A 17,585-nucleotide genomic window follows, 5' to 3' on the forward strand; every position below is an offset into this window, starting at 1 on the left:
ACTTATCATGTTACCTTGTCAGATGCTCACCTCAACTCTGAGACTAGGGGCTTCTATCCCTCCCATGATCCGGGGGAGGAAGTCGGGGCTTGGAGAGGTTAAGCGACTTTCCCAGGGTGACCCCACTAACGGTTTGCAGCAGCCAGAATCGGCTCTGGTCTCCGGCTGGGGCGAGACCTGTGGTCTCGAGCCTGGTGCACTGGGCTGGGCCCTGGGTGTTTGACTCTTTCCTTCCCTTCTTCCTGTAGGTGTTCCGGTACAGCACTGCCCTGGAGAAACACAAGCTGTTTGTCTCAGGCCTGCCTTTTTCCTGCACTAAAGAGGAGCTAGAAGAGATCTGTAAGGCTCATGGCACCGTGAAGGACATCAGGCTGGTTACCAACCGGGCAGGCAAACCAAAGGTCAGTGTCTACACGGACAGTGTTAGCTTCTTGAGGCTCGGGCAAACCTGCTTCTCCATATGTTCAGATTAATAGGTTCTGAGTGGGTTCCTCATTTGCTGAGAAACAAGTTCACAGAACAATAGGGACACTTCGCTCTACTTGCATTTGGAGTCGGATTAACCTGTTTCTAGCTAATTATACTAAAAAGAATAGGGCATTGGGGGAAAGAAAACTTCCCATAAATTAGCAGGGGCCACAGTGCAGACCCCTGGCTGCTTGCGCCCTCCTGCCCAGACTCACCTCTTCACGAGGCTTCCAGGCACCCCCTCCGGTCTGAGACCCCATCACGTCCTCCCACTGGCTCCCCCCAGCGTCCTGCAAAATTACCACATTCTGAGTAGTTGTTTAGAGTTTGGGTTACCGGTCTTTCCCCCAGCCCTCCGGGTTGGTGGAGAGTTGAAGAGCATGAAGTACGGAGGGGCTGGGGCCCAGCCATGAGGGCTCACCTTGTGTCCAGCCGCCTCATTCATTTGCTCTTGCTGGATTTATACTAGTTGGTCTGTCGGCCCCTTCCTCCTTCCCTCCCTATTTTTCCTTTTCCGTCATTGTCTGTTTTTTTTTCTTTTTTGCCGGAGCAAGCACGAGATACGCTGACCTCACAAAGGTTATCTGAAGTTACAGTCAGCTGGAGAAACAGGGAGGAAGAGTAGGGCCAGTGCGTAGACTGATAGACAAAGGATGGTGGCGGTGGGGAAGGGAACCCGATGTCGGGGTGCCTGCCCGGTACTGGCTTCCGGGCTGAGGCAGGAGGTTGGGTCCTGGCTCGGCCGCACCTGATCTGGCTTTGGATCTGAATTTTGCCTCTTACAGGGCCTGGCCTATGTGGAGTATGAAAATGAGTCCCAGGCGTCACAGGCTGTATTGAAGATGGATGGCATGACCATCAAAGAGAATGTCATCAAAGTGGCCATCAGTAATCCCCCTCAGAGGAAGGTTCCAGAGAAGCCAGAGTCAAGGAAAGCTCCAGGTGGCGCCATGGTGCCGCGGCAGATTTACGGAGCGTAAGTGTGTGCATGGCACCCTGCGCGGACTTGGCCCTGGCCAGCACTGTGGTGGATTCGTTTCCTGCTAGTACAGCGAGCTGGGGCGGGAAGCCAGGGCCTCCTGTTCCTGGGGATGCTCACTGTCCTTCCCCAGAGCAGATCCATGCAGAGCACAAGCCCAGAAGTGGAGCCCTTCCTGGTGTTTCAGTTTACACATGTGATTTATCTGAGGTCAGTTGGTTTCTAGGCAGTGGCTATTTTAAAGCCTCCTTTTGGCAGTAGAATCCATACGAGTAGATTTAGAACCTGACAGCCATATGCTTGCCGGGGTAATCTACACTCTGGGTGTAATCACAGAAGAGCTAGCTTTTCACCTGGTAGGAAGGAGACAGCGAAATCGTGAGGTGGTTTGGGGTAAAGTCTGAAAGAGGATAGCGTTTTTATCCACCTTACGTGTGACTGTTGCACAGGGTTGGTCTTTGCCAAAATTGTGAAAAAGGCAGTTTGTTAAACTGGTTTTTACTCTTCACCTATTAACTTGGGACTCTACACATTCTGAGAAACTTCTCTAGTAACAAACTATAGAAATGAGCCAGAAAGTGTGGTCTTCACTCTGTAACTTCGGCTGATTGAAGACCATCCTGGCTTAATTTTGCAAATAAAGCAGGGGCCACGAATGGTTGCTTTGCAAGTGTACACCCGGTGTTTGCTCTTCTAGGCGGGGGAAGGGGAGAACCCAGCTCTCCCTGCTGCCTCGTGCCCTGCAGCGCCCAAGCGCGACGGTTGCCCAGGCTGAGAACGGCCCTGCCCCGCAGCCGGCGGTCACCGCCTCAGCAGCCACCGAGGCGCCCAAGATGTCCAATGCTGATTTTGCCAAGTTGCTTCTGAGAAAGTGAACGGGACTCTGGAGAAGGGAAATGCCTTACTTCACGCTGGCCAGGAAGAGCACCCGGCACCCAGCTGTACTCTGGGTATGGAAGGGCCCGGGGCAGCACCCCCCCACGTATTTTCCTCGGGGTTAGACAGAAGGGGATGAGGGTGTCCAAGGAAGGAGGCTTGAAGCGCTCCCTCATATTGAGGGCAATGGGAGGAAAACGATCACTCCATGGGTTGGGCCCAGTGTGTAGTTTCTTAAGCTATTTTTGTGTCTTATAGAGTGAGAAACAGAAGTGAAACTCAAACACACCGTTTCGAGACCCACTTGTCCAAATGTTTTTGGCCAGCTCTGGCCCCCTTTTATAAGAAGACACTTCTCTTACAGCCTGCGCAGCTCACGTGCCCGTCACTCTTTTAATTTTAAAAGACAAAATGGCAGATGCTAGTAATTCACCAGAATGGCCTATTTTAGTAAAGGGGTGGTGGGGATAGGAGAAGTCACGTAAAAAACGTTTGATGGATTTTCGTTCAAAGGGGGCTGTGCGTTTTTATATTATGTATTTGTAAATGACACATCAACCCATTGTTTTATGTTTCCTAAAAGCGAAATATCTGTGACCTTTGTTTTCTATGGGAGTTCTGTGTGCCACCTGCTGTGGACCATTTTCTTTGCCTGGCGATTAGTGAACTGTGTTCTTTGTCTAAATATTGAGTTTCTGCCCTTTGGTTTTGTTTAAATACCATGTCAAGTGCAAACTTAAATTCTCCCCACTTAGCTTTGTTTATTAAACTGAAGTTCTCTTAAAAACTTCTTGCCGAATGGTACTCAGACGTGCATTCAAACACGGATGTATTTTGAAGTGGGTGCACTTGTGTTACCTAACAGATGTGTAAATAGAACTTTTGTAAGTCAGATCCTGTTGTCCCTTTGATTTGTCATTTCAGTTGTGATGGCTCTTCAGTTTTAGACTTCACTTTGCTGCATTTTGGCCCTTTAGCTTCTAGGCTTTTTTACCTCTCATCTCCTATCAAATATTTATTGCTTTAAAAGCCATGTTGCCAGTTCAGTAGGGAAACGGACTTTTTAAATAAAGGCATTCTGGGGGAAGAAATCAGGAAATGCTCTCATGCGTGCTAGAAATCAACCCGCTTTATCTGGTTTTTAAGTTTTTGTGCACCAGGCTTTACTGCATTTTTAATGGAAAATTGGTCATGTCATCCAAAAATGTTGACAAAAGAGCAAAAGGACTCACGTCCTTGAGCTTCAGCATCGCTGTCTAGCGCAGGGTCCTTCACCGCCGCCGCACCCGCCCTCCCTGTGACATCTCGGCAGCCCCGCCCCCCACCCCCAGGGACTGCGGCCAGTGCCTGCAAGAGATCCGGCCTGTACCCGAGCTTTTATCATTACTCCTAGAAAGAAGAGCAATAATGCCTTCAAGTCCTCAACTATCCAAATTTCTAGTTTCCTGTTGTTTTGTAAGTGCATCCCCCCACCCCCTAGGAAGTTAGGACCGGTTGATAAACCTCTGAAGTCTTTTAATCTGACAGTTCCCCTCCACCTTGTCTTTCTCTTTCCCACAAAACATTTTTTGTTAGGTGTTAGTTGTGAATTAAATTCACGTAGTGGCCAGAAAAACGCGTGCTGTAACCCTGGTCCCTCCTGTGTTCTTGAAACGGGCACATACCACGCCCCCCCCCCCCCCCCCCCCCGCCCCACCGAAGACTGTTGGTTGGGCGAGAGGACTAGGAACGCACAGGGACTGCCACCGAGGAGCCCTGAGTATCTCCTTACCAGTCCCAGCTGATGTGGCTTCACTCCCGCTGCTGCACATTTCACCGTTCCGCTCTCTTGCTGTTGGCCAGTCTTCTGCCCTCACTTCATGCTTTCTCATGTCAACACAGGCTCATTACAGAATTGAACCCACTCAGACTCGAGCTCGGGGCTCAGGGTGTTGGACAGTCCTAGAAACGGACCGTCAGGAACATGTGAGTGGGTTTATGTGTTTTCCCCAGGCAATCAAGAACTGATGGTAAACAGAAGCACGAAACACCATTTGCGTTACTGGCGTGTTAGCGGAAGACCAGTGCTTCAGGCCTGCCAGTGCAGGTAGGTCGCTTACCCCCACAGCTCCCTCTCATCTGCCTGTCGAAACGAGCACCTTATGCCGTAATACAGACAGGGCTTAACGTTCCGAAAGAATTCCTCCTTCATCCTTGTGACGGATGGGAACATCGCTTGAATAAGACAGCAAAGTCTCAGGCCTTTATGTAATAAAATACTTTATTAGAGTCAGTAATCTGTCAAGTAACATCCTTCACAACAGAGCTAAAGTGCATGTTTCTCTCTAGTACCAAGCACGCACTTCTGTCAGGCTTCCTCGGTGTGCTTGTAAAACCAGGACGATAGAAGACTTCAGGTTGAAGAGATACCTTATGGCAGCATACGAGGATGAAAATATTTTTTATAAGGGTTGGAATAACTCTCCCTTGGGGCCACGTCACACAGCTTTTTCCTAATCTTTCCGAAGGCTACTCTGTGCCTATTACACAGTTAACTGTAGAAACACCTGCTACCTCAGAAGAGTGACCTCCTTCCTGTCAGGGTGTGACTTCCAAGTCAGAGACCACACTGTGTATGTGTTCACCACCATTCCGACCCCGACAAAGTGCATGACAGCGCTAGATGTCCCAGGCTCCGTCACTGGGAAAGGAACCTATGGCCCTTTTGACTCTGAGCAGCATAGCAGCGGTCATATCGGCGCTGGGGCCAATATGCTCTTGATAGAGGAGTCGTCTTCTGTAGAATGACTTGGAAACCTGGCCGTATTACGTAGAACATTTTATCATTTTACAAATTGCTAGAAAAATAAGGCCACTCCAAGGCAATCTCTTCTGCTTCCCTGACGGGACGCGGGACAGTACAATGGCTGTGGGAGGTGTGGGGGTCAAGTCAGTAAGTGGAGAAGACTGCGTGACAAAAAGGACACATCCTGGCTGTGGTGAAAGGTTTCTTCTTGGTTTGGTAGAAACTCCCTCTAATTCATTTTCAGAAATGCTTACTTGGTGTTGACGTGCCATCTGTTTTCTCAGATGTGTTCTTGAATATCTGCCTACACAAGATGTTCAGCTCAAGAGTCAGGGCTGAGGGCAGACTTGGTTACTTGGCGATACCTGACCTGTGGTAGGACTCAGTTGTGTGACGAACCCAGAGGACTTGTAGACCAAAATATCTGGTCTGAGTTGCTGAGAACGAAGTGCGAGAAACATTTCATACACAGAGCATACCAAGCTGGCCACTCCCCTATTCTTAATTAGAAAAAGTCTTGATAAGGGAACAACATAACAGCCTCTGGCACTGGAGTTTGCGAGCTAACTATGACTCAAGGCCTTCCTTGAAATGAGCAAGGCATCTAACTAGAAATGTCAACATTAATCTTATTTCACATCTCAAAAGTTTGCTCTACCAGTGAGAATTAGTCTCAACGCCAGTGTCTATAGAAGCAAGCTTTCAGTCCTTTCTCAAAACCGGGACCAGGTTCTCCCCAAGAGTGCTGACCTCTCAGGTCAAGTCACAGGACACTCGGAGGAGTTCCTCCTATAGCTTCTGGACCTCCTTCCACACTTCTGGCCTCTCCCCCACCCGAGTGCAAATTCTGCGCCAGAACCCGCGTTCTGGTTACACACACAGCACTGATGCCCCCAAAAGCCTACTTCGGGCCACCAGTGCAGACAGCAGACACCACACAACATTTACTAGCCCCCAAAAAGAAAATAAATAATAACTTGGGCTGAATTATAAGTTACCTTAGAGATAAGGCGTAATAATTTAGGTTTTCTTTTTTTTTAACTGAAACATTTGGAGGTAAAGAATGTTTAAGTTCCTTTTCTGTCTCCTTTTGCTTTAGGAGACAACTAGGTTTCTATGAAATGCTAAGGTTTTTCCCCCCCACCTTGGGGACCTCTGTTGTCCCCAAGGGAGGATTTCGAGGGTTAGGGCTTCACAGGCAGCGTCTCCTTAAACCCGGAGTGGTTGGGTTTGGCCTCGGGCAGTGCCACCGGATACTCCGTTGTGGCAAAGAGCAGGGTGTCCAGAGTGGTCTCCGTACACTTGGCGATGAAGCGGATGAACGGCCTCACGTCGCCTTCATTGGCGACCTCCAGTACGTGGTAGTACTCGGACCTCTGCTCCTTGCGGATGGTGATGGGGGGGTAGCCCGCCTGCATCAGGATGAGGTTCATCAGCAGGCGTGAGGTCCTCCCGTTGCCGTCGATGAAAGGGTGGATGTAAACCAGTTTATAATGGGCCAAGGCCGCAAACTCCACTGGGTGCAGATTCATGGCGTCCTCAGAGTTGAGCCACTGGAGGAACTCCTCCATCTGCTTTTCCACATCTTGAGGATGGGGAGGGATGTGGTGTCCCACGAGGACCTGTGTCGTCCGAAACCTGCCAGCTTCCACTGGATCCACGTAACCCAGCACCCGCCTGTGAATCTCCAGCACGTCGTTGACGGTGACAGACCCGATGCGGGAGACCAGCGTTGTATTGATGTACGTCATTGCCGCGTGCATGCCGATGACCTCGTTCTGCTCCTCCAGGCTTTTCCCTGGCACGGCGTAGCGGGTCTCCAGGATGTGCCTGATTTCCGAGAGGGTGAGGGTGTTGCCCTCGATCGCGACCGTGTGGTAGATGTGATGGTAGTAGGTTTCCTCCATGACCCTGCGCAGGGCGGAGTTGCCCTTGGGGATGGACATGACCTTCTTCACTTTGCTGTCAATGATGCTAAAATACCTCTGGTCAATCTCCTCGACCAGCGGCAGCGTCCGGTCCCGGTTGACCAGCGCTTTCTCGTGGTAGGGCGAGATGGTCAGCGCTCTGGTGTATAAGTAATCCGCCTGGATGATGTCCTTGTCCTCTTCTGAAAAGATGCCAAACTCATTGAGCGCGTCCACGAAGTCTGGGTCCATTTTGAGGGCGTGTAGGAAGAGCTTGTGGGCTTTCTCCCGCTTGCCTTGGCGTTTCATCTCCAGGGCTTGGTTCAGAGCTGCTTTGGCTTCCAACTTACCAGCTAGAAAAGAGCCAGAGAAGCGTTGGCAGGGAGGGTAGGGAGGGCAAAGGATGTTCAGGGGAGCTGGCCCCTTTGCTGGCCCTTCATGGGGCTCATTCCAGCTCCTCTGCTCACGGTACCACTGCAGCTGGTCTTTGTGTGTCCCCAGAGCCATTCTCTGTACCTGGGAGGTACCACCTGGACTCCCTGGCCCCGCCTTCCGAGTGCTGGAGTGAGTGGCTGTGGCTGCAGCTCCTGTTAGGTGACTCTCCCATATGCTCAGCTCTCTGCTGTCCTGGATCAGTCTTGGTGGTGCTGGTCCCGGCCCCTGTCCCTTCAGGCCTAGGCTGTTAACAGCTCCCCCCTGGTGCTAGGCTCTGGAGGCTTCCCCATCCCTGGGCTGTTCTTTAAATCTTTTAACCCAGTGTTTCTCAACCAGGGGTGATTTTGCCACCCCCCCCCCCCCCCCGCCCCCGGACAGCTAGCAGTGTCTGATAGGGGGGCAGTGCTGCTGGCATCCAGTGGTTAGAGCCCAGGGGTGCTGCTCAGTGCACCCCAGAGGACAGTGCGGAGGGACAGAAACTGCTAGACCTAGCTGTCCCTCATCACCCCTCCACCCGCTGAGTGTCAGCCACACACGGGGCTGCTTTTCCTCACATGCCCAGGCTCCCTCACCCTCTGGTCTCTGCCTGGTGCACTTGTCCCCTCATGCATTTTCCTTTGGGTCATTTTCCCATTTACACTGGGGTCTCAGCTCAGGCATTCCCTCCAGGGAGCCCGCCTGCTATGCTCCCCAGTTTCCCCATCACCACACTGGTGATGCTATATCTTAGCCAGTTGTCAGCTCGTCTAGGCTGGGAGCTCGGGGCGGACTTGTTCACCAGAGTACCCTGTGCCCTGCACACGGGACACGGTAGGCACTCTAAATAGCTATCCAGTTCAGAAGTGGTGAGGACAGCTGGCCGGTCTGCCTTACCTGGAGAGGCCTTGGTCTTGACCGCCAGCAGTGGTGCCTCCCTGGAGGTGACACTGAGCTCTGTGGAAGGGCTGCTGCACTTGGTGATGGCATGCTGCATCCTGTCCAACTTGCTCCTGAGCAGGTAGAAGCCTTTGAGCACAGTCAGACACTGCTCTTCTAAGGCCCCCAGCGGCAGCAACAGCGCCAGCAGGGACCCCACCACCATGCTCAGCAGCATCACCCACAGGAAGCGGCCCCAGACGGAGACCCATTTTGGTTCAGTCACTGCCATCACTGAAGCCATCGGCATGAGTGTCATCTGGACTCAGGTGGGCCCCTGTACATACTCAGTTGCCTCAGAGCAGGATCTGCAGGGAACCAAGAGTTGTAGGAGATGAGGCAGGGGAAGGGGACATGTTTAAGATAGGTTTCTGAATTCAGTTTCTGAACTCAGGCCCCCCAACACCTCCTATTTCACTATGACCACGGGTTGGGGCAAGGCAGGAAGTGGATATAAATGGGGAGGGGCCAGCCTGGAGGACGGGTGCCACTTCCAGGGCACCGTGACTCTGAAAAGTAATGCCACTGCACTCAACATTTATTGAGCACTTACTGTGTGCCCGGCCCTGGGCTAAGCACTAAGGGACCTCACGCATAACTGTCTCTTGCAGTCTTCAACAGGAGCTGATGCTATCGTCATCCCACTTCTCCAGATGACGAAACAGGCTCAGAGAGATGAAGCCCCTTGTCCACAGTCACCCAGTGAGTAAGTGACAGCTTTAGGACTTGAATTCAGGAACCTATGGCTCTAAAGTCCCCTCCCTTGACCACAGATCTCTGACCACACACATATTCAGATTGGCCAAAGCAGTTCTGAGGTCTGGTCTTTGATGCACACAACTGTTTGGTGGCCTGATTTGCTGCCACATGGTGGCCGCCTCTTCATGCCTACATCCTGGTATTAGCCACAGTGCTGCTCCCCTCTCTGGCCTTCCTTCCCTGACCTGTCCAGCAAGGATCTCACCTAGAGCTTGGGCAGTCCAAGCACCTCAAAAGAAACTCAAGCTGTGGGCCAAAGTGGGTGACCACTCGCCCTCCACATAACAGTGGGCATGTGCTTTGGGCTGGCAGCGGGAGTGGAGGGGTCAGGTATGCAGGCACCATTATGCTAACAATAAGCATTTATTGGGCAACTATGGTGTACTGAGCACTAAGCTGAGTGCTAGCCATGCGTTATCTCAATTATTAACACCCTATGAAGGAAAGCTACCCCCAACTCCATTTTACAGACAAGGGAAACTAAAGCAGAGTAAGTGAATCTCCAGAAGGCCACGCGAGTAAATAGAAGCTTCAAGAATGAATCCCCAGTGCATCTGGGAAGAGTACCCAGGTCTTAACCGCTACCTTATTCCCAATCAGGGCCCATGCATCCCTGCTCCGGCCTGCTCCTGGTGCTGAGCCTCCAAGACCCAGAAATGACTGATTAGGTTTGTGATCACCCAGGGCTTAGAGTCTAATGGGGAAGCCTGGCTCATTGATACACCTGAAATGGCTTGGTCTGTGCTCTAACCGGGGTACGCTGGGTGTGCTCTGGAGGTTTAGAAGAGAGTATGGGTCACTGCTTCGTCCAGGTGTTCTGGGAGGCTCCGGGAGGGATGGGATCCGCGGCAGAGCTGGAGTTCGCCAGGGACCCGCGTCTGCGCGGGGAAGGCAGGAGATGCGAACGTCTCACCCCTCAGTACACTAGGAAGGGGGAAACTGAGGCCCAGAGGGGCGAAGTGGCTGGACTTACCCCTCTGAATCCCGCCCAGGGCTCACTTCGCCGCTGTCCCCTGCCCAGCTCGCTCCTTCCGAGCCCCTAGGGCTTTCCCCCTCCTACCGCGCGCTGCTGCCCGACCCTGCCGCCGCCTTCCAGGCGCTCGGAGGCCCAGCAGCCACGGGCTCCCAGGCCCTACTTCGCCGCCGGCCTTCTGACCCCGCCCCCGGCGACTCGCCATTGGTCGGTCCGCCATCCTCTTTGCGGCGGATTGGCTTCTCCGACTCGTCATCCCCTCGCACTTCCGGGTTCTCGCGTCTGTGTCGGCTTCCCCGGGAAAGACGCGCCGTGGGTCACCCCCATTGGCTGGCTCCTGTGTTGGTCTCGTGCCCGCAGCAGCCAATGGGCAACCGGAGGGGCGGGGCCCGGGCGACAGGCGGGAGTAGCGGGCGGAAAACCAGCGCGGCGGCGATTGGGGGTCCTATCGGTTCCGCGACCGGAAACTCGCAATTCCGTCTGCCGTGAAGAGCTGCGCTTCTGCGCCTTGTCCCGGGGCCACTCTCGTGGGCCTCCGTTTCCTTACGTGGAAAATGAGGATGCTCCGCACCCTGTTAGTCTGACTTCAGAGCTCCTGTTCTTAGCCCCGACGCTGTGATAACAGGGTTGCCCTCTTCCCCCGCTTTCTCACCTCTCTTTCCCTTTTCCTCCCCGACTCTATAATTTGCATCCCCTCGAGAAGGAACTGTCTGGTTTATTTAGCTTCCCAGAGAGACTGGGATTTTTCCTTGAAGCAGAGAGCTGAAACCTCCATCCTTGTTCACAAATACTGAAATTCATCATCTAGGACATGCTCAGAAATGCTAAGCATTAAGATGTTAGCCATATAGATTCTGCAGGCTTCAATCCAGACGTTGTCACCTAAGCCCTGTGTGACCTTGGGCGTTACTCTAAGCCTCAGTTTTTCCATTTGTAAAACGGGGACAAACAACCGACCTCGCCTTTGACCTCAAGTTCAGGATCTGCGGAAGGCCTGCATCTTCAAGATCTGCCCTCCTCCATGACCCCCATTCCCCTTGGGAGCCACTATCAGGCAGTGGTTGTGGGGGTCTCTACTGGAGCCACACAGCCCTGGGGTCTAATACCAGCTCTGCCACTTAAAAACTGAGTTACATTTAGCAAGTGACTTGATTTTACCGGTCCCGTCTGCTTCTCTAAAATGGGGACAGTGCGATGACAGTACCTCCTCCTAGGGTTTTGTGTGAGGGGGAAGTGAGATCCTCCATGTCTGGCACAAAGCTAACATTTGATAAGTATCTGCTGTTGCAATTATTCCTAGACAAGACACAATGTTGTTGCTGTTTTCTTATTCACGGAAGAAACAGAGCTGCAGGTGGCTCCAGTCACTGGGGAGTGACTCCATGTCCTTTCATAGGTCTCAGTCGGCTTCTAGTTTAGGGAAGCTACTGACCACAGCCAGAAGTGTGCTGTCATAAAAGACACCGTGGGGACAGGGGAGGGCATTGCAAGGTGAAGGACCAAACAGCTTTGGCCCTTGCTGGCTGTGCTTCCTGTTTATATCTTGTAACTGTTCCCCATTCCCCCAGCTCCCGGCCCTTGGCATAGAAAATAGCATGTAGTAAATACTTGAGACATTTTGTTGACTCAAATAAGAAATACCTGAAGCAGGACAAACCATGGTGATTTTAAGAAACAAAATCAGGATAGTGGTTATTTCTGGGGCTTCTTGTTTCTATCTTTTGAACAGAGGTCTCCGACACTGTTCTCTTGAAATCTGGTGAATTTCTCTTCTGATGGCTCAAGCAGTAATGTTGTAAAAACTTTCCCCAAAGGAGGGCCTGCTATGAAACCGGCTAATTATGGAGGATGGTTGGTGGAGTAGAAAGCAGTGAGGCTCAGAGGTCAGACAGGTATGTGCTCAAATGCAGGGTGTATCTCTTAATAGCTCTGTGTCCTAGAGCAGGACACTTACCCCACTGAAATGGGTAACCTGGGGCTTGTGGACTTCTGCCCCTCCCAGGCATAAGATGACGTCATCATCTGCTTATAAAGGCACCCTCTGTGGGCACCTGGGTGGCTCAGTCGGTTAAGCATCAGCCTTTGGCTCAGGTCATGATCCCAGGGTCCTGGGATTGAGCCCCAAGTCAGGCTCCCTGCTCTCCCTCTCCCTCTGCCCCTCACCACTGCTCGTGCTCACTTGCTATTTCTCTCAAATAAATAAAATGTTAAAAAATATACATTAAAAAAAAATAAAGGCACCATCCACCTTCCACATTCTGAGGTGCCACTGTCAGCTCTTCAATGAGCTTAGAACCTTAGGTTGCAAACCCAGAAGCTGCACAAGAACCATCGGCAGTTAAACTGCCTGGGCGTGAGGCAACAGGGGTAGGTGTGGAGTGTGGAGAAGGTGAGAGTGCCTCCCTTATCCAAAGCGGGCAGCAGCTTCTCAGCTCTAGCCTACATTTATTGTGTAAAAAATGCATTTCGTCCAAAAGTTGACAGATTTTCTAATTTTTCAAAAGAAATGTCAGGCCTAGATTTTTAAGCAAATGCTCCAGATTTTTAAACAGTTGGAGTATCTGCCCACTGGCTACGGAGGGCTGCTAGACCTCAATCCCAGCTTTAGGTTTTTTAAAGATTTTATTTATTTGACAGAGATAGAGACAGCCAGCAAGAGAGGGAACACAAGCAGGGGGAGTGGGAGAGGGAGAAGCAGGCTCCCAGCAGAGGAGCCTGATGTGGGGCTCGATCCAAGAACGCCGGGATCACGCCCTGAGCCAAAGGCAGACGCTTAACCGCTGTGCCACCCAGGCGCCCCTTAGGTTTTTTAAAATGGCCTGGAGATGGTAGCTGGGAACAGAGGCAGGAACATCACGCCTTTTGTCAGATGAGCGCACCACTGTCTGTGGCCACCAGGGGGCAGTAATTTACCAGGTATCACTTCCCCCACACAATCTCTTTGTCAGGAGATCCCACTCAATTTTCTTGACTGTGTTCGGCTGCGTTGAATGCACAAAATACGGTCCCTGAAGCGATATTCAAAAGTTGGCTTGCTCCGCCTTAAGCATTCCGTCTTGGGTGGAAATGGCCTCCTCGCGGCCCACGGAGGAGTGCTCTAAAAGCTTACCTTGACACTTGATAAAGAACCTGGAAAGTGGCTGCTTGGGAAACGCGTCCATTATGCAAAACAAAACAAAACAAACCCTTATGCATCTTTAAGAAACAGCAGTCAAGCGCTTCTTGCTGGCAGAGTCGAATTCTATTGCTTAGGAAACACAAAATTCCCCCCAACTGGAGGCTAAATACTGCCTTGCAAGAAATGTCTCCAGAGTGACTCAACTTCATTTAAAAGAAAAGTCACCATACTGGTCCCCTCCCCCCCCACTCCCAGGTTCCTCTAATTCCCAGTCTGCTTGGATTTTTCCCCCTCTCCTTCTAACTTAGAGCTGCTGTCCAAGAGCCCCCCCACCCCCACCGAAACAGTCCTTCTCTGATATCTTCATTTTGCATACCCAGTGGCAGTCAGGCCCAGTGCCTCGGGCCCAAGAGGCAGGGTTTGGGGGAACATTGAGTAGGTGTCCTTGGGCCCATGACTCCTGCTCTGGATTCAGGATGATCTCAGACATGCAAATAAGTGTTGTTTTCAGAGCAAATCACTTGGGGAAGTGATATTTCTTACTTTCAATAAATTAAACATAACTGCTTCTTTTCTTGTTAAATAGCCAAAATAACCAACTACTTTATTTCTTTTTTTTTTTTAATTGAAGTATGGTTGGCATACAATATTATATTAGTTTCGGTTGTAGGACATAGTGGTTTGGCAATTCTGTACCTCACTCAGAGCTCACCACGAAGAGTGCAGTTACTGTCCGTCACCTTACAATGTTATTATAACCAATTTATTTCCTAAAAGCAAAATAGGATCACAGATAAATAGAAGGCACAGATACACAATAAGAAAAAAAATTCCCATGCCCAATTGAACTAGATATTTTTTATGCACGTCTATTTTAAAATTATGAAGTATTTCAGACATCCAGAAGGCATAGCTTATAAAATGGGTACCTGTGTGCCTGCCCCCAGTTTAAGAAATATCACAGGGGCGCCTGGGTGGCACAGTGATTAAGCGTCTGCCTTCGGCTCAGGGCGTGATCCCGGCGTCACGGGATCGAGCCCCACATCAGGCTCCTCCACTAGGAGCCTGCTTCTTCCTCTCCCACTCCCCCTGCTTGTGTTCCCTCTCTCACTGGCTGTCTCTATCTCTGTCAAATAAATAAATAAAATCTTTAAAAAAAAAAGAAAAAAAAAAAAAGAAATATCACAGTGGGACACCTGGGTGGCTCATTTGGCTGAGTGTCCCCATCTTTTGATTTCGGCTCAACTCATAATCTCAAGGTCATGGGATCGAGCTCCACGCTTAGCATGGAGTCTGCTTGAGATTGTCTCTCCCTCTCCCTCTCCTGCTTGTGCTCTCTCTCTGTCTCTAACATAAATAAGTCTAAAAAAAAAAAAAAAAGAAAGAAAGAAATGGATATTATCAATGCCCTGAAGCCCTGGGCATCCTCTCCCCTGTCACTTTCCCTTCCTTCCCTCCCAGAGATAATCACCATCTTGAATTTGTTGCTCATTACATCCATACATGGCCTCTTGTTTGTAACCATATGTATATACTCCTAAATAACATATAGTGATGTTTTGCTTGCTGTTACATGTTATATATATATACTGTGTATCCTCCTGCATTTTTTTTTTTTTTAGTTTGGCACTATATTTTAGAGAGTTATATTTATGTTGATACAGTTAATTCTGGCTCAGTAATCGTGCACTGCTGTGTCACGTTCCACTTACGATTTATTTCCCATTTACCTGTTCATAGGTATTTGGATCATTTTTAGTCCTTTGTTTTCTTTTTAAATATTTTATTCATTTGAGAGAGAGAGAGGCAGAGAGAGCACAAGCAGGGGTAGAGGCAGAGGGAGAGGGAGAAGCAGACTTCTCGCTGATCTGGGAGGCTGACATGGGGCTCGATCCCAAGACCTAGAGATTATGACCCAAGCTGAAGGTAGATGCTTAGCCACCTGAGCCACCCAGGTGCCCCTCTAGTTCTTTTCTATTACAAACACATGGCAGTGAAATTCTTGTATGATTTTTTGGCATGTGTGTGGAAGTTTCTCTAGGGCAGAGTTTCTCAAAGAATCAATCACCTGGGGAGCTTTTTAAAAAAAACATCCAGACCTGGGCCTGCTCTAGACCAATAAAGTCTTCCAACCTTTCTGATCCTCCTGTGTCTTGACTGTAAGTGGAAATAATTGTACCTGTCCCACTGTCTCATTATTGGTAGTGGTAACAACCATTCATTAAGCACTTACTGTGTACTGAGTAATTTATGTATATTATTTTATTGGATTTTTGTAACAATACCATGAAGTAGAAATCATTGAACCCACTTTACAGAAGGGGAAACTAAGGCTCAGCGAGGCACACAGCCAGCAAGTGGCAGAGCCAGCGTTCACAACCGGTCTTCCTGACTCAAAATTTATAGTTTTAACCACTATCAGACTCTATGATTTCATGGCTGACAGGTTACGCTTTAGGTTTTCAATTTTAGAGGTGGAGAAACTGAGGTGGATAGAGGGCAAGGGCAGAGCCTGGACCCAAATCCAAGTCTGTCGACTCTGTTCACCAACACATGACTTTCTTTCGTAAAAGTACTTTGGGGAGGGGTGTGAGGAGCAAAGAGGGAAAATCTTAATAAAACCATCTTTTCAGGGGCGCCTGGGTGGCACAGCAGTTAAGCGTCTGCCTTCGGCTCAGGGCGTGATCCCGGCGTTCTGGGATCGAGCCCCACATCTGGCTCCTCCACTAGGAGCCTGCTTCTTCCTCTCCCACTCCCCCTGCTTGTGTTCCCTCTTTCGCTGGCTGTCTCTCTCTCTGTCAAATAAATAAATAAAATCTTTAATAAATAAATAAATAAATAAATAAATAAATAAAACCATATTTTCTTATCAAGACAATTTCTGGCTGTCCTAGGGGCAGCTGGATCTACTCTGTGTCAGTTATCCGCTGCTGCGTAACAAACAGTACCCAAATTTAGCAGCTTAACACGACAATGCAAATGTATTATTTTGCATAGTGTGGTGTGTCAAGAATCCAGGAGCAGCTTAGTCGGATAGTTCTGACTCAGGATCTCTCTCAAGATTGCAGTTGTCATGTTGGCTGGGGCTACAGTCACCTAAGGCTTGACTGGGCTGAAGAACCATTTCCAAGGTGGCCCGTTTTGGTGGCTGGCAGGTTGGTGCTGGTAGTGGGCAGGGGCTTCAGTTTTTCTGCATGTGGGTCACTCCATAGGGCTGTCTGGGTGCCCTCCCAACACGGCGGCTTCTCCCGGTATGAGTGATCCGAGAGCATGATGTCCTTTACGACATAGCTTTGGAAGTCACATAGTGTCACCTCTGCTGAACTGTGTGGGTCACAACACAGAGCAGCCTAGGTACACTGTGGAAGGGAGCTGCCTGATGTTCAGCAGGAGGTGCAGATCATTAGGGGCCATCTTGGAGGCTGCCTGTCCAGCACCCACTGTGCCTGCCCCTCCTCAGTCCCAGTGGTTCCATCCGACAGCCTAACAGCATGGACTTCGGGCCTCTTTGGCCAAGTCTTGGGGGCCCTCGGGGCAGGAAGGTTCTGCAGGTGTGAGACTCACCTGTCACAACACTGGGTTCCCAGTTGCCAACTGCCTTTGCCCCAGATGTTTCATGAAAGCTTTCCAGCTGTGTTACTCTCATTGCCCAGAGAAGCGGCCTCCCCCTGCCTAAAATTATGGTCATGCTGACAGTGGAGACTGGCTCAGGTGTCAAGATGCCATTTTAGATCACAGCCTCTACAAGGTGTGCCTAACACCCACTCCTCTTGCTGCATGGTGATGGTGACTCAGGGTGGCCACTAGGTCAGCCTGGAGGCAGACGGGACCCCCTGTCTGCCTCCTTCCCCTTCTCTGCTTCCCTGCTTCACGGGATCATGGTTTGTCCCACCCATCAGCAGGCCAGCCAGCGTCTGGGAGCTACCGGGCAGAGGGGCAGAGGGGCAGATGGGTCCAGATTGCAGTCCCTTTGGACACGCCCCGGAAGCTCTCGGTGGAAGCTTTCTGTTGCCATAGTAACATGGAGACAAGGAAATTAGCAAGGGTGCCTGGCTAGGCAAGAAAGCAGAGCCTTTTCTATGCATTCCCCTCCCCTAACTAGATAAGAATTCCGAGGGAGGGCTACGGACAGACATCAAAGGGTCTTTTCCTGGCATGGAGGAGAGCATCTCCTCTTTAGTGAATTGTTGTGAAAGGAGCACAGCCCTTTGAGTGATGGTTTTGGCTCTGGCGTTTGTAGAGGAACCGGAGGAGAAAGTTTAGAGCCAACTCACCATTCTGTTGTTCGTTGTTGTTAAGAAGACTGTCAGGTTTTCTTTTCTTTTTTTTTTTTTTGAAGTTGATTGATTGATTGATTGAAGAAATCTCTA

At 50.4% G+C, this 17,585-nt stretch overlaps 2 protein-coding genes across 6 annotated transcripts in view; one reads left to right on the plus strand and one right to left on the minus strand.

Annotated features, from left to right (window-relative positions):
• SART3 (spliceosome associated factor 3, U4/U6 recycling protein) overlaps positions 1–4,595 on the plus strand; it is a 35,990-nt gene extending 31,395 nt beyond the window's left edge. For 2 of the 4 annotated variants that reach the window (XR_007190566.2, XR_003320582.4), the window contains exons 17-20: positions 249–401; positions 1,254–1,444; positions 2,145–2,397; positions 4,316–4,595. Coding sequence is in view for 2 of the 4 variants with exons in the window: in XM_026515046.4 (XP_026370831.2) it covers positions 249–401; positions 1,254–1,444; positions 2,145–2,322 (522 nt within the window). In the remaining 2 variants the exon portion in view is untranslated. Of the gene's footprint in view, positions 1–248; positions 402–1,253; positions 1,445–2,144; positions 3,218–4,315 lie in introns of those variants that run through there. The other 2 variants (XM_026515046.4, XM_026515045.4) reach the window with 1 other exon arrangement.
• Positions 4,566–10,301, minus strand: FICD (FIC domain protein adenylyltransferase). Of its 2 annotated transcripts, none has more exons than XM_026515047.4 (3): positions 10,098–10,301; positions 8,324–8,673; positions 4,566–7,368 (listed from the first exon to the last, which is right to left on the minus strand). In XM_026515047.4, the coding sequence occupies exons 2-3, from the start codon at positions 8,622–8,624 to the stop codon at positions 6,293–6,295; spliced, it is 1,377 nt and encodes a 458-aa protein (XP_026370832.2). In that variant the 5' UTR covers positions 8,625–8,673; positions 10,098–10,301; the 3' UTR covers positions 4,566–6,292. The 2 variants fall into 2 exon arrangements, with proteins under 2 accessions (XP_026370832.2, XP_057161744.1); XM_057305761.1 differs by having other exon boundaries at positions 9,876–10,300.
• Between the last annotated feature and the right edge of the window lie 7,284 nt (positions 10,302–17,585).

This window comes from Ursus arctos, unplaced genomic scaffold, assembly GCF_023065955.2.
Source record: "Ursus arctos isolate Adak ecotype North America unplaced genomic scaffold, UrsArc2.0 scaffold_34, whole genome shotgun sequence".
NCBI classification, from domain to species: Eukaryota; Metazoa; Chordata; class Mammalia; order Carnivora; family Ursidae; genus Ursus; species Ursus arctos.